The sequence below is a fragment of the Dendrobium catenatum genome, unplaced genomic scaffold (assembly GCF_001605985.2).
Source record: "Dendrobium catenatum unplaced genomic scaffold, ASM160598v2 fragScaff_scaffold_716, whole genome shotgun sequence".
In the NCBI taxonomy this organism is placed as follows: Eukaryota; Viridiplantae; Streptophyta; class Magnoliopsida; order Asparagales; family Orchidaceae; genus Dendrobium; species Dendrobium catenatum.
Window position 1 is genome coordinate 4,988,804 of NW_021319178.1, and position 14,644 is coordinate 5,003,447.

General features: G+C 34.4%; 1 protein-coding gene across 2 annotated transcripts; it reads left to right on the top strand.

Annotated features, from left to right (window-relative positions):
• Positions 1-4,246: 4,246 nt before the first annotated feature.
• LOC110099504 (E3 ubiquitin-protein ligase WAV3-like) lies at positions 4,247-14,035 on the top strand. Of its 2 annotated transcripts, XM_028696033.1 has the most exons (4): positions 4,554-4,610; positions 4,871-4,951; positions 11,713-11,833; positions 12,627-14,035. In XM_028696033.1, the coding sequence occupies exons 3-4, from the start codon at positions 11,819-11,821 to the stop codon at positions 13,830-13,832; spliced, it is 1,221 nt and encodes a 406-aa protein (XP_028551866.1). In that variant the 5' UTR covers positions 4,554-4,610; positions 4,871-4,951; positions 11,713-11,818; the 3' UTR covers positions 13,833-14,035. The 2 variants fall into 2 exon arrangements, with proteins under 2 accessions (XP_020682343.1, XP_028551866.1); XM_020826684.2 differs by lacking the exon at positions 11,713-11,833 and having other exon boundaries at positions 4,247-4,610; positions 12,627-14,034.
• The last annotated feature ends 609 nt before the right edge of the window (positions 14,036-14,644 follow it).

The window sequence follows — 14,644 nt, forward strand, 5'->3', positions numbered from 1 at the left end:
CCTCTACGGCCTCCTAAATTAGAAATTAATCTAAATTAGCGTTATTAATAAAATTTAAATATCAATAATTAATTAGATTAACACAATATGTTGATTGAGAGTTTAGTCTATCAATTAATATTATAAATAGCAATTAAATAATTAATTAGTAATAAAATATTTATGTGATCAATGAGATAATTAATAATTAAAATAAATTAAAAAATACTTAAGTTATTAATTAAATTATTACTATGAGTATTAGCTAAATAATTAGTTAATTCAAAAAAATAATTAAATGATCAATTAGAGTTTAGGAATATAATTTGATATCAAATACTTATTAAATAAAACACCTAAGTAATTTAATAATTAGTAATATAATAAGTAATTAAATTATTCAATAACTAAGCTAGATTTTAATTACATTATATATCATTATAATTTATTAATTGTAATTAAAATTGAAGTTAATAAGTAAATCGTATGTAACACGTAAATTAAATTCAAAACTTATTAATAATTTATATTGCCTATATCTTATATCAAATACTATTTTTTCAGTGTCATTGTTCTTCATCTTACTTGATGGTAACATGATATTAAAGTAATTATAAAAATAATAATGCTCCTATAAATTGATCAAACAAATAACCGATCTTAGGTATATAAGCAATATCAACTAATATATCATCAAAAAATTATCTTGATCGAGCACGGATCTCAAGGAAAAAATCAAGCCGGAAACTTTAAAAATTAAATTCGGGATCACCTGAATTCCGATTTCAGCAAACTTAAAGTCAAATTAACCGTCTCGGAAATATGAACCCAGTGACACCAAATTTGACTCAATCTGAGCCCAAATGGGTCCAAATCAAGGACCCGAAGCGATGTTGGAAGGTTTGAACCACAATTTGGATTGCCAAACGATGTCCCAACGTGACGTGCTTATAATTGAATCGAGCGTCTTGACGAGATGAATCCAACGAGCTAAAGATCGCCAAATTCCGACACCACTAAGACCTTCAAATGTCTAACGAATGGTCCATGATCAAGGGATTCAATATTGGCCGTCCATCGAACCACTCCACATTTTCCCCTGATCAACAACGATCTTTATGACCTCTATCGCCCGCCGACTACGATCCTTCTGACCAAATGAACACGTCAACAGTAATTCTTTGTATTCCTACCATGTAATGTACTATGTATGATGTATATCAAGTCAAGGCCTTCCCCCAATGTAGGGCCTCATTTGTAATAAACTGCAATGCTAGTATATTTATTCAAACTGAGCTAGGCCCCGTGATTTTTCCCCTCTTTTTCAGGGGTTTTCCATGTAAAATTTTTGGTGTATCTTAAATGCTACGCCCTCTCTTTATATGTGTGCGTGTTGGATCTTCGTACAAAGCTAAGACATTAAGCTTTATATTTCTTTGCGAATACTCCATGACGCAACAACTATATAATCATTCTTCTTAAGAAACAAAATAAGAGCACTCCAATGAGATGAGATGTAATAGATCTAATGAACCTTTCTCAATCAACTCAAATAATTGACTATTTGAATCCTGCAACTTCTTCGTAGTCATTTTATTAGGTATTTTAACAATTAGTGTAGCTTCAAATTTCGCTTTCAATTTATGGTGGTAGTTTAAAAAGATACTTAGAAGAATTATTCACATACTCATTCAAAGCTAAGCCGTTGAGTTTTTCATCTCTCTATTGTCGTGAATGTTCCATGACGCAATAGATGGGTGATGGTCCGATAGTGGTGCTTGGGTAGAACTATAAGATCTTTGAAGCTTCAGAGCTCTCTTAATCGCCAACCTAAGGGTCCAAGCTCCCGTCCTCTCTTTCATATAGAGAGTCGGTGTCTATTTATAGATTTTAAAAATGACATACCCTATAAATGAAGAAGATTTAGGACAAATTCAGAGTGTTCCATAGGACGATCCATATTGATTCATTCTCTCGATCATTGAGCATTTTTTAAGCATTTAAGTGGCTTAATGATGTCAAATTAAGCGAACTTAGACTAATTGGATTTGTCACGTCGAGCCGCTCGATGCAACTATAAGAATGTCATATTTAGATATAATATGGCCATCTAAATAATACTTTAAACCTTTCAAATATACTTCAGCCCCTTGATTTGGACCCATTTTGGGCTCCAATAAGACAAATTTAAGTGTCGTTGGGTTCATCTCACTTAGACGTTTAAATTGATTATAAGTTCGTTGAAATTGAAGCCTGTATGGTCCTACAATTAATTTCAAAATTTTCCAAGTTGAATATGCCTCGAGATTCATGCTCGATCAAGTTAGTTATTGATAACGTATCAAGTTAGTTGTATAGCAATATTAAAATAATCTTTAGGCTAAATGATTCAATTGATAAATTAATTTATAATAGTCAATATACAAATATATACACACATGCATACATTTATATATCAGAATGAACATAATAAAAAATAAGATTTTGTAAAAATATATTTAATCATTTTTAGAGGAGTAAAAAATGGGTCATAAAATTTAGAACTTATTTTATATTACCCTTTCAAACAATTTAAATATATTATATGCTATATCTCTAGGTGATGGGTTAAGATAAAGTGGGGCTGAGGAGCAATAAAGATAATTATTAGGCATGGTTTGGTCAAGAACTAACTTTAGTTAACAACATAGGGTTAAGAAGTTAGGTAGCATTAAATGTTTATAATAGACTTTACTTGTAGAACCTTGTAGAGTTGCTTATGTTGAACATAAAAATATAGAGTTATTAAGAAAAGAGAGGAGACACTAACATATCAAGAGAAACATAGAAATACAACATATAAAAATTGAGATATACATGATTTAATGTTGTAACATATGTTATTGGTATAGTAAAGGGGGTCAAGAAATACATTTTTATAGAGAAAGTCAATCTTGTTGTGTTGATCGATGCTAACATCAAAGGATTGATGGAGGTGAAGTTGGATAAAATCGAGGAGACATGTGCATACGAGCGAGTGTGCGAGTGTGTATGGGTGAGTAAGCGTTTTTGTATGGGTGAGTGAAGGAGTGCATATGGGTGAGTAGATGGGAGTACTAGTAAGCATGCATGCAAACAAGTGAGTATGTTGATTGGTGCATGCAAGCGAGCAATCCATTATATAAATCTCTAATAACAAGTGGGTTAGAATTATGGGTGTCAATACTTGACCCAACCTGAAATTTGACTCGGACTCGACCAAAAAATTTGTCGGTTGTGAGTATGTTGATAGGTGCATGGAAGCGAGCAATCCATTAATTTTCACCCTTATAAATCTCTAATAACAAGTGGGTTAGAATTATGGGTGTCAATACTTGACCCAACCTGAAATTTGACTCGGACTCGACCAATAAATTTTTCAGTTTCAGTCAATCGTTTGCAAAATGGGTCGGGTTCGGGTTTAAGAATTTGACTCGTTTCTAAAATTGGGTAGGGTTCGGTTAGACCCAAAAAACCAGAAGGTGACTTGAATGCAACTAGGGTGGGTGACGCACCAACTCCTGCGCGTGTCACACACCTCGCACCTCGAGCTTGACTAGTCGCCCCTACCCTCGTTGGCTTACTGTTCTGCTCGAAACTCGGGTTAGCATATCATGTCGGTTAACCTGTTAACCCAGTAGGTTCGGTTCGAGTCTAAATTCCTGACCAATTTATCTAATCGGGTCATATTCGAGTTGAATGAGGGTCAGCTTCAGGTTAATTTCGAACCTGAATTGAAAAATCATTTTGACACTCTTAATCAGACTAACCACACAAATTCTTCAAATGTAGTTATACAAGAATATATAACATTAAAAAAGGCAATGGAATAACACACTTAATTCCTTGTATCCTATAATCTCAAACTTTGTTATAAAAGGCAATTGTATCAAAAATCACCACTGATATCTTAGTCACCTCTAAATATATTGATCATTAAAAAAAAACTTGAGCCCAAGTCTCAAAAGTACATAACCATTTACTCATACAAAGAAAAAAAAAGTCATTTTCTCATAATATTATTATTTCATTATGTTTTTCTTAGTTTTTATCCCTCATTCTTCTTGCTAAGAGTTCTCATCTTCCAAAATATCTTCATTGGAAATCGTGCATCATTATTTTTTTTGGGAGATCCTGTGAAGCATAAGCTTGAGCTAAAATTTTAAATATTTATTAATTAATTACAATTATTATAATGAACATAAATTCCGTCGTTATTATGCATTGCGCGCATAAAAAAAAAGAATTTTTACAGCCTTACCCAAAAAAACATGAAGCACTCCATCCGAAGTGACCACCTGGTGAAGGAGCAAATTAGAAGAAAGTTGGAATCCAACGAATAAAGCAAAGTGGGGAAGAGAGAGAGAGAGAGACCAGAATGGCAGAAGGAAACAGTGCAGAGCTTTTGGGGAAAGCTCGAAGTCCAAATCTATAGAAGAAGAAGAAGAATAAGGAGGAGGAGAAAAATCATTCAGAAGACGAGGAAGAAAAAACGAAGATTCGGCACTGAAATGGGCGGTGGTGCGTCAAGGTGGAGGCGGGCGGCGCAGAAGATCGGATTTCCCTGTACTTTTCTCGTCGGCGAAGCTACACCTCACCAAAATTCCTCACCCGTAGATTCTCTCTCCCTTTTTCTCTCACTGTGCTTTTTTCTTTTTTTTACACATCTGTGCTGCTCTGCGTCCAAATTGATCAGTTTTCCTCCCCAAAAAAATGGATTTTTTGTGGCATTTCTTCATCAAAATTGCAGCTTTATATATTAAGATGTTTGTTTTTACGCATTAGAGTATTTTTGTGGTGTTTAACTGGATTTATTTCAAAATTCAGAATTTCCTGCTGCTTTTTATGAGCGGTTCTGTAACTTGGAATGCAGATCTTGGCCTCAGCGTTTCCGAAATCCTCGGCCAGTTTGGAAAGAACTCATGGGGAAGAATATGGTGGCTTCCAAGCGAAGGTACTCTACTGATCATACCAGCAATTAAGATGCTTTTTTTTCCTGGGTATAAGGTATTAATGTTATTGTTCTAATTTTATTATAGGGGAATTTATGTGCATAATGTCGAAATATTTCTTATTTGCAAAACTTAAACTTACAAGTTTTTTTTTTTTTTTTCTGAACTACTTAGCCCCATAAATCTATGTGTGCCATTATCAAACTGTTTGTAATTTGATGAAAGTGGAAAATATTTGTTGGAATTTTTTTTTTTGAATTTCAATATTTATGTGAGAATTTGAAAAATGGAGATGGGTTATGATTAATTTACTAAATTGTCAGAGTTTGGATTTTTTATATGAAATTCTCTTTATTATATAATTTCATCTTTCTTTGTAAATACAGATCTATTTGGATATTTATTTATACACATAATATTTCTTATTTACAAAACTAACATCCAAGTCATTTTTTTGATCTATTGAGTTCATATATTTACATGCGCCGCTATCAAATAGCTATGAATTTGACAAAAGTGAAAAATGCGTGTTGGGATGTTATTGTGAATTTCTAAATTCATGTGAGAACTCGAAAAATGAAGATATGAAAGTATTTGTAGTCAAGATTTGAGTTTTGTGCATGGCATTGCCCTTTCATTATATCATTTCATCTTTCTTAATGAATATACAATTTTTTTTCTCTCTTTGGAAGAGAGGGAGAATTGGGAGAACATAGATATACTTGATGAGTTCTTGAAATATTCACAACTACAAAATGGGAGTTTATCATTTTGTATTGCACGGAAGTCTCACACATATAAAGATAAGTTGAGAGTAGCATACATATTTTTATTTGAAAACAAGGAGATGGAGAAATTTCACGAGACTTTGCCCAACTGAAAATATTGCACTAGTGTGAGTTTAATTGTACAAATAACATCTATCGTTGTAACTAAATAAAGCATTAATATAATATAATAGACATGAATCGTGTGAGATATCTCTTATAGTTGTAGTGACAGGAGGCTTGAGGTGCATAATTAAGGCAATGCTGTTGTTCGACTTGATTGTTCTCTTGACAAGGAGATTGAACGATCAATAAGGCGAGCATTGGATGTCGATCTTTGGCAAGTGTTAGGCTCTAATCAATGAGGAACGTAGTAGTTTGAGTGATAATGGGTGGAAAATTTGATTGTTCTCTTGATAGGAGGATATATGAGAGCTCAGAAAGACATACGTAAGACGTCAGTGGATGAAGGATATTAGACATCAACCATTGACAAGCATTTTATGTTGACCAATGATGAATGCTAGACATTGGGTGATGGTGTGCGATCGGTTTGAGGATTTTCTTGATAAGAGGGGAGATTGAGAGATTTGGCGATTGGGAAGATGGGCATTAAACTTTGGTTTCTGACCGACACTAGATATAGTAGCCTAGATGTGTGAGACAACAATTTATAGGAAATGTTAGAATGCTAGAAATGGTGGGTGGTTAGCTTGTTTTCTTGATAAGAGGGAGATTGAGCAATTGTAAAGATGAACATCGGACATTGATTTTTGGAAAATTTTGAATGTTGCATGTTGGTAGGTGTCGGTAGATAGGGAATATCAAAAGTCAAGTCACAGTGAGCATTTAATTTGGTTGTTCTCTGGAGAGAAGGGGAGATCCAACACCTGAAAAAATGAGTTTTAGATGTCGGTGACTGACAAACATTTGGCATTAGACATTGACTAGTTTTGGGCATTGTTGAGCGATAAATTTATTCGTTCTCATGATATTAGGGTGGATCAAAAAATAAGGAATACGAGCAACCCACAATAGTTAGTGGCATTGGAGAAGCATCATTTGGTGATATCAAAAGTTGGGTAATCGTAGATGTTCAGTTGAGTCATTCTTCTAATAGAAGGGGAGATTGAACGACGAGGAAAAAGGGCTTAAGACAATTGATATCAATTTTTGGTTGATGTCTGATGGTAGCAATGATGGACGAAAAATTTGGTCAATGGTCAGCACTATGTGATGATGATGGCAGTCATTAATGTTGGTTGATAGGTGGTATTGGGCGGTGGTGACAATTGGTGTTGATGTAGGTCGACAAACGATGCCATGTAATGGCAATAACATACACCAATGTTAGTCAACAATTGATGCCGAGTGGTGAAGATGATAAGCATTGCTTTTGGTCGATGGACAATGCTAAAGCTGTGACAACAACAAAGGTCGATCATTGCTATATGTCAAATGATGGTCAATGAAGAACACCAAAAGTTGAGAAATCCTAGGCTTGATTCTTATGATAGGAGGGGAGATCAAGGGGCCAGGTAGATGAATATCGATTATTGGTGGGCGTAAAGCAATATTGAGTATTTGATTTAGTCGTCATCTAGGGAAGTGTTTTAAAAAAAATTATGATCCTATTTGAAGTACAACCAACACCTTAGAGAAATTTGAATGTAATTTACCCAAAAGAAATTATATTGTTTCTGGGGCTTAAAGTTTCCTGCTTAGGACAAGGATTTTGTTTTCCCAATATTCTTAACTTTACAAATCACATAACCGAATATTACTAAAAGAAGTAAAGAACTGACAACCAAAATCATTTCCCACACATCCAAGCCATTGAATACATGCCAGCTCATTGCCATTTTTAAGCCCTACAACTTTTCCGTTTAGTAGCCACATGATAGCAATCAAAAACCAAAAGTGGAATTGAAATCTCAGCTTTATTAAAGGATTAAAAGCTAGACTTGGATTATTATAACTGGAATATATATTCCCTTAATTGTGTTGAACTCTAGTACTTTGTATTCCTCCATGAGATTTGAACCATAGAACTTTACTGACTACAATTATAATGTTCTCTATGAATGATGATAAACTACACCTTGTTAGTCAAGAAACTTTTTAGACGAATGCTTCGTGTCGTAAGTTGCATCCTCCATGTAATCAATGTAATAAAATGAGTTAAGCTTACGATGGTGCTCATCCCTTGGAGAAGTCGGCTTTCTCTGGAGATCTCATCAAAACCGTCAACTCAAATAACTCACTTGTTGTATGAGGCTTCTCGTATAGATGAACACCTTCGAGGTAGGTTGAACTTCTATTTTATCTAATTTTGTATGTGTGTGGCCAGGAGTGATATCTAGAAACTATCTAATTGGAACACATAAATAGAGTATTTGTCATCAAGTTCCTACTAGGGGGGCAGCTGTTGCACTAGAGTAGGGAGCAACTAGAGGAGCTTTGTATCTTGGATGAGCTTCAACATCAAGCTCAACAAAATCGCGAGCCGTGCTTGTATGACTCATGCTCAAGGTAAAACCCATGACTATTGTAGTTAGAGAGCTTGTGCTAGCTTTTTAATGACCTATTGTGGTTCACCATTGCAAATGCAATAAATTTGAACCTATTTTGGACGGTCCCTTCATTATATAAATGTCTATAAAGAAGAGTCGTAGTAGCTTATTAAGCACAAAGGCATCAATCTAATGCCTCCCATCAAGTGACATGATAGAGTAGGGAACAACTTCTTGTTTATAGAGTCGGGAAAAACTTCTTGTTTCTCTCCACATTCGTGAAATTTTAATTTGAGATTGATAATGGTTGCTTGGACATAACTGTTGTGACATGTCTCGCTACCTGGCCACTTTGCTAAACACCTTGTGAGATCCAACCATTATTGGGAGGGATATTCAACACCTCATATATTATATGTTGTGATCGTTTATGGCATCCAAAGGATGTTGCAACTTGGATTTCAAAGTCTAAGGCTGCAAATGAATCCAGTTGAGTCAAGCAGGGGCTTGCTTGAGCTTGAGCTTGAGCTCATTAGCTAAAGTCCTATTTGAGATCAAGGTTGAGCTTGATTTGAGCATTTATAATAGTGTTTAGACTTGATTCATTTAAAATTATATATAGTTATTTGAGCATGGTTTGAGCTCAACTCATTACCTAATCAAGTGAGTATTATTGAGCTTATTAGCGAGCAACATTACCAAGCAATTTGTTAGTTATCTACATGAGTATTCTTGAGATTATTAATGAGCAGCCTATTAGCTTAAAAAGGAAATTTTAATTGAATGAATTGCTAAATAAATAGGCCTTTTAACTAGCATAAACGAGTATCATATGTTCATGAACAAAAGCAATAATATAGAAAAGAACAAAGCACCCCCCATAATTACGTATTAAATAAATTTGTAATCGAGTTTTAAATGGGCGTATTATCAAGCTTTAATCAAGTTTGTTCACGAACTTTAAATAATATTATTCATAAGAAAAAACAAATCGTACTTAAGCTGTTTTAATTTGTTAATTTATTAATTGGTTATTTATAAACGTGTTCATTCTTGTTTGATTAATTAATTAACGATCATGAATGACTTATGGTTCAAACCACGAATAGCTTGTCAAGCATATTGTTTCATTTGTAGCCCTACCCTATTCGAATGAGGGGCATATCTTTGCTTGACCAAGGCACCAAGCATCCACTAGAAGTGAAATGTTGCTTCTTAGTACTACCAGATTAAGATGACCCATAAGTGTAATCCCAAAATACACTCAGAGAGTTGAGTTGGTCAAAATGCATTTTCAACATATTATAAAAACTTAAGGTATAATCTACTTAGCATATTTTACAACCATCTTTCTTTATGCATGAAGTGCTCTCAGCTTAGACAAAACATATCATAAGCATGGCATTTAATTGTATTTATGTTTTGAGTTTATGAGATGAGTGAATATTCCTAAAAGTCTTCCTCTAGGTTTAACTAAACCGTCGATTTTTAGTTCATGTAATTGGCTTGAATGTTGGAAGGTTCTCTAGAAGGTTAATGCTGTCATTAGTGACTCTAGTTTTTAGCCACTTATGTGTGTATGACAACAAGATGCACCTTTGAGAGACTTAAGATCTCTCTCTTGCTCATTTTGTATATAAATCATATCTAACATGTGACAATTACAATTATTAAATATCCAATGATGTTATATATTTGTCTTTTAAAAGATTAATTTCAATATTTTTGGCATTACCATGCAACATATCTACATAGTTCTAGTCAAAAGTAGGTAAGTTATAAATAGGAATTTTTTTGGTTAGGGTTTAGGGTTTTGAAGGTGATATTTACATCCTAAATTTATTTAGATTTTAATATAAGTTTCTATAATGCTATGTTATAGAATTAGGGTCTGATGTAATAGTTTTTTTTTTTCCAAGTTTCTAATCTAGAGATCATGGAAATAGCTTTTCTTATAAGGCAAGGGGGTAATCTATTGATATCAAAGACCTCTTATTGTAGGAGTCTTGTACTATGGCATTGCTTTTTTTTTTTAGATGGCTATATATAGAATGTTTTGAATGGTGATATCTTCTTTTTAAACTATTTGATATCATCATATTGTGAATTTTGAATACCAAGTGAAAGATATCACATGGTATCCTTATTATAGGGTGAAAATAAGCCGATGTTGAGTCGGTCTAACACCAGGTTAAAATCAATGGTTCGCACATGTTGGTTGACTCAAAATCAATCAGTGGGTCAAATCACTAATTTCCGAGCTGATATATCAAATTAGCTCAAGTTTATTCTAGCTTGACTTCAATGATCTTTAGCTTTTTTACAATTTCTTAATTTATGTTTGATTCAAATTAGGCTCTAATTGAAATTTTCTCAAAAGATTTGACCGATCCAAATTACTAGGAAGTTGCTTGGCGTAGTTATTGTATTTGAGTCAAATATTGATCCAATATTTAAACGACCTATCATCAAGCTATTTTCTCGATTATACATGCCAAAGTGTGTCAAATAAAGGGGTAAATTTATTTAATTTGATAGAGTGTGCACTAAAAGATCATGCCATTTTAGAATCTGATAGGCAATTTTGGGCTGATGATAATGTTCTCTAAACTAAATTTATGGATTACACCTTATAAGTTAGTAAGCCATATATCAAGATAATTTTTTCACAATTTTAGTCCAAATTTTGACCCTAAAAATTTTACAAGTGTAAAGATTTGTGAAAGCAATGTCATTTGATTTAAGCACTTAAATTAGTTTCATTGCTGCCATCAAATTTTCTAGCTTTAGTACTTTAATATTTCTTCCTTTTTTTCAATAAGAAAATTGGTAATAAAAAAAAGTAATTTCAAAATACCATTCATCTAAGACCTCCACTAATTTTTTAGCACATGCGCCATATTTTATGAGAACTATAATTAAATTGAGATCACCATAATTATAATAAATGGGCTATATTTAAATTCATGTGTAAATCCCTCTCCATCACTTCAATTACCATTATAGCAAGCTTGGCTTAAGCTAAGAGTACAAACAAACTGAATTTGAGCTAGCTCAAGTGTTTTTCTTCTAGGTTCGTTAAGTAAACAACCCTAAATTTTCATTTGTATTTGGCTCGTTAACTTATCGAGCCGAACATGAGCTATACTGAAAAATTAGATATGCATATACACTATCTATAAAAGGTTGTCAAATTAGAGCTAATTATAAAGATGAACATGAACCGACGAACTTTTTTTTTTATAGTTCTAGGCCTTAAGATAATCTTGGCCTACCTACAATAGATCTAACACTTGTTTTGAGTTCTAATTTTCCTGTTAAATATATGATCCATTCTATATTTAATCATACAAAGTTAGATTCATTATATGTTAATTATCTATTTTGAGATCAATTTTAATAATAAGAAAAAAATAAACAATTGTTCACTAAACTACTGTATTTGTTCAACGTCTTGATAATGATGGCCCAACATCTTTCCAGGAAACATGCTGCATCTGTAAGTTTGTACCCAATCCATATAACATCTTCCAAAAAAACAACCTGCTGCCACCAGCCCAAAAGAAAGAAACTTTAGACCAATCAATTGATGCCCACACCTTCTGTAAGCTATTTGTTCTTTATGTTTTTTGTTGTTTTCTTCTCTTGAGACATTCCACAGGTCAAAAGTCACTGAGATGGGGATTAGAGGAGACAAATATAAAGAGAAAAGCCATTGTATTTCTTTAAATTTCTAAGAGAAAATGAAAGTACAGATATAATGCTTCCAAAGTTTTTTCCTGGTTTAATTTTACATATCACCGGTACTTTATGTGCCGAATGTTGGCCATTAAAAGAGAAGCATAATACTGAGTTAAGTGTTGCATAGATGAAGATGCTTAGGTGGATGAGTGGCTTTACCCTTAGAGATAGGATACAAAATGAGCATAGACGTGAAAAGGTTGGAGTAGTTCTAGTGGAAGATAAGATTAGAGAGAGTCGTCTTAGATGATTTGGTCAGATATGACCCTGTCAGAAATGTTGAGGTATTAGATTTGACTTATGTTAAGATTAGATTTGACTTATGTTAAGAAAGGTAGAGGTAGACCTAAAAAGACTTGGTTAGAAAATATTAGAAATGATCTTTCGTTATTAGATTTAAATGAGAATTTGACTTTTAAAAGGACACAATGGCGAAAAAGTATTCATGTAGCCGACCCTCCATAGTGGGACAAAGGATTGATGTTATTGTTACCGTTTTCTGTTTCTGGTTCACTACAAAGTATTTACAGAAATGTAACGACTCTATTTTCGTTTTCACATACTGAATAGATGAGACAAAACCGTTAATCTTTTTCATATTTTATGTGGTCTGCTTTTTACCTTTCTTGATGTAACTAGACCACCTTTAATTTCAGCAAAATCTATGCACCATATGTTTGGAACCTGTCATCTTCAACGAAGATGGTAGCAGCTGCAACCAGTCAAAGGTCTTCACTGCTCAATGTTCTCACTCCTTCCATCTAACGTGCATTGTCTCCAACATTCGACATGGAAATATGACTTGCCCGATATGCCGCACCCATTGGTCTCACCTTCCCCGCCACCTTCTCTTTGCTTCTCGTGCTCTTCCTCCTCTTGAATCCTCATCATCTGATCCTGTTCTTCGCATACTCGATGACTCTATCGCCACCTCTCGTGTCAACCGCCGTTTTTCCCTTCGTTCCACTCGATACAACGATGATGACCCAACTGAACCCAATTCAACTTCCCTCACTCGCCTTCTTCTTTCCTTTATTGGGCCCTCTACTCATTCTCCTTCCAGTCTTCTTCTTCGCCTTGCTCCCCAATCACCTATTGATCTTGTGCTTGTCGCAACGCCCAATGGCTCACACCTTCGACTGCTCAAACAAGCAATTGCACTTGCTGTGTTCTCTCTCCGCCCCACCGACCGGCTCGCACTTGTCACCTGCTCGCCTGCAGCCGCCACCCGTGCTTTCGCGCTTCACCGTATGTCTTCACATGGTAAGCGTACTGCTCTCCAAGTAATCGACCGTCTCTCCTACATCGGCGAGGTTGATCCAACAGAAGGTCTACAAAAAGCTGCAAGGATATTAGAGGATCGAGCACATCGAAACCCGGTTTCCTGCATTCTACATCTTTCAGATAGTCCGATTGCGCGAGTGGTCGACCAACAAGTGCATTGCTTCCATGTTGGATTTGGTTTCGGGGCTTCAAGCGGGTTCGTCATGCATGAATTTGAGGAGTTTCTAGCACGGGTGATCGGCGAGGAGATTAGAGACGTGCATTTGAGGATTGGGAAGGAAGGCAAGGAGGTTAGGATCGATGATTTGAGGTGCGGCGAAGAGAGGAGGATTCCGATTGATTTGAGCAGGGAGTCTGAGTTCATTTATGTAAGCTATGAGTATAAAGAATGTGGCGGCAAAGAGATTATGGTGACGGGAGAAATGGTGTTGGAGATTGGGGAGAAAGGAGAAGGGAGATGTGAGGAGGAGATGAGCAATGGAGTTGGGCCAAGGAGGAGCTGTGCAGAGAGATGGGATTATCTTGATCCATTCATGGCTAGGAGATGGGCAAAGCATTTGCATGGATATAAAGCTTAACTATGATATTGATTTAGGTTTTCGTTTGGGACTATTTTTTTATTGATTCTTAAAGTAATTTTTTAGTACAAAAATTAATTTTTTAATACTAAAAAGCTGCATTAAGAAGCAATAAAAAGCCGTCCCAAATGAAATCCTAGTTGTTTTGAATGAAGGCCAAGTTCAGGGCAAATTATTGCATCTGGTCACCTGACAGAGAGGTCCGAACGGATCTCTCTCTGTCTACAGTAAAGCGCAGGTGAAGCGCAGGTATGCTATAGTACCTGCGCTTTCACTGTAGACAGAGAGAGCTCCGAACAGATCTCTCTGTCAGGTGATCGGATGCAATAATTTGCCCAAAGTTCAGAGATTTTTTTTTTCAGTATTTGTGTTCTTGTTAAGATTTGTCTTTGTCAGATTTTTTCATTGTAACTATTAATATGCTTTGTGTGAATGCAGTTGATTTTTGAGAAGCTAAAAAAAGTAAAATATGTCAAAAATATATTTTTTATTTAATTTATAGTTAGAAAGAGTTTTTTATAAAGAGATTTGATGGTAAATTTGTAAAAAAAAAAGTGGGGGTAAAGTTGTCAATTAACATTAAACCTCAATGGACTGTTAACATTCTTTGATTTCCATGAATTGAATGGGGAATGAGAAGCAAATGAAAATGAAATAGGAATTGAATTAAAATTAATTTTCATCCTTTTATTTGTTTGAGGAGGAATATACTTTAAAAGATTTTTAATGATTTCAATCAAATGTTCTTATCTTTTTTTTTTTTTGCAATTTAGATGAATATTATAATAGCTTATTAAAAAATAGATTTATTC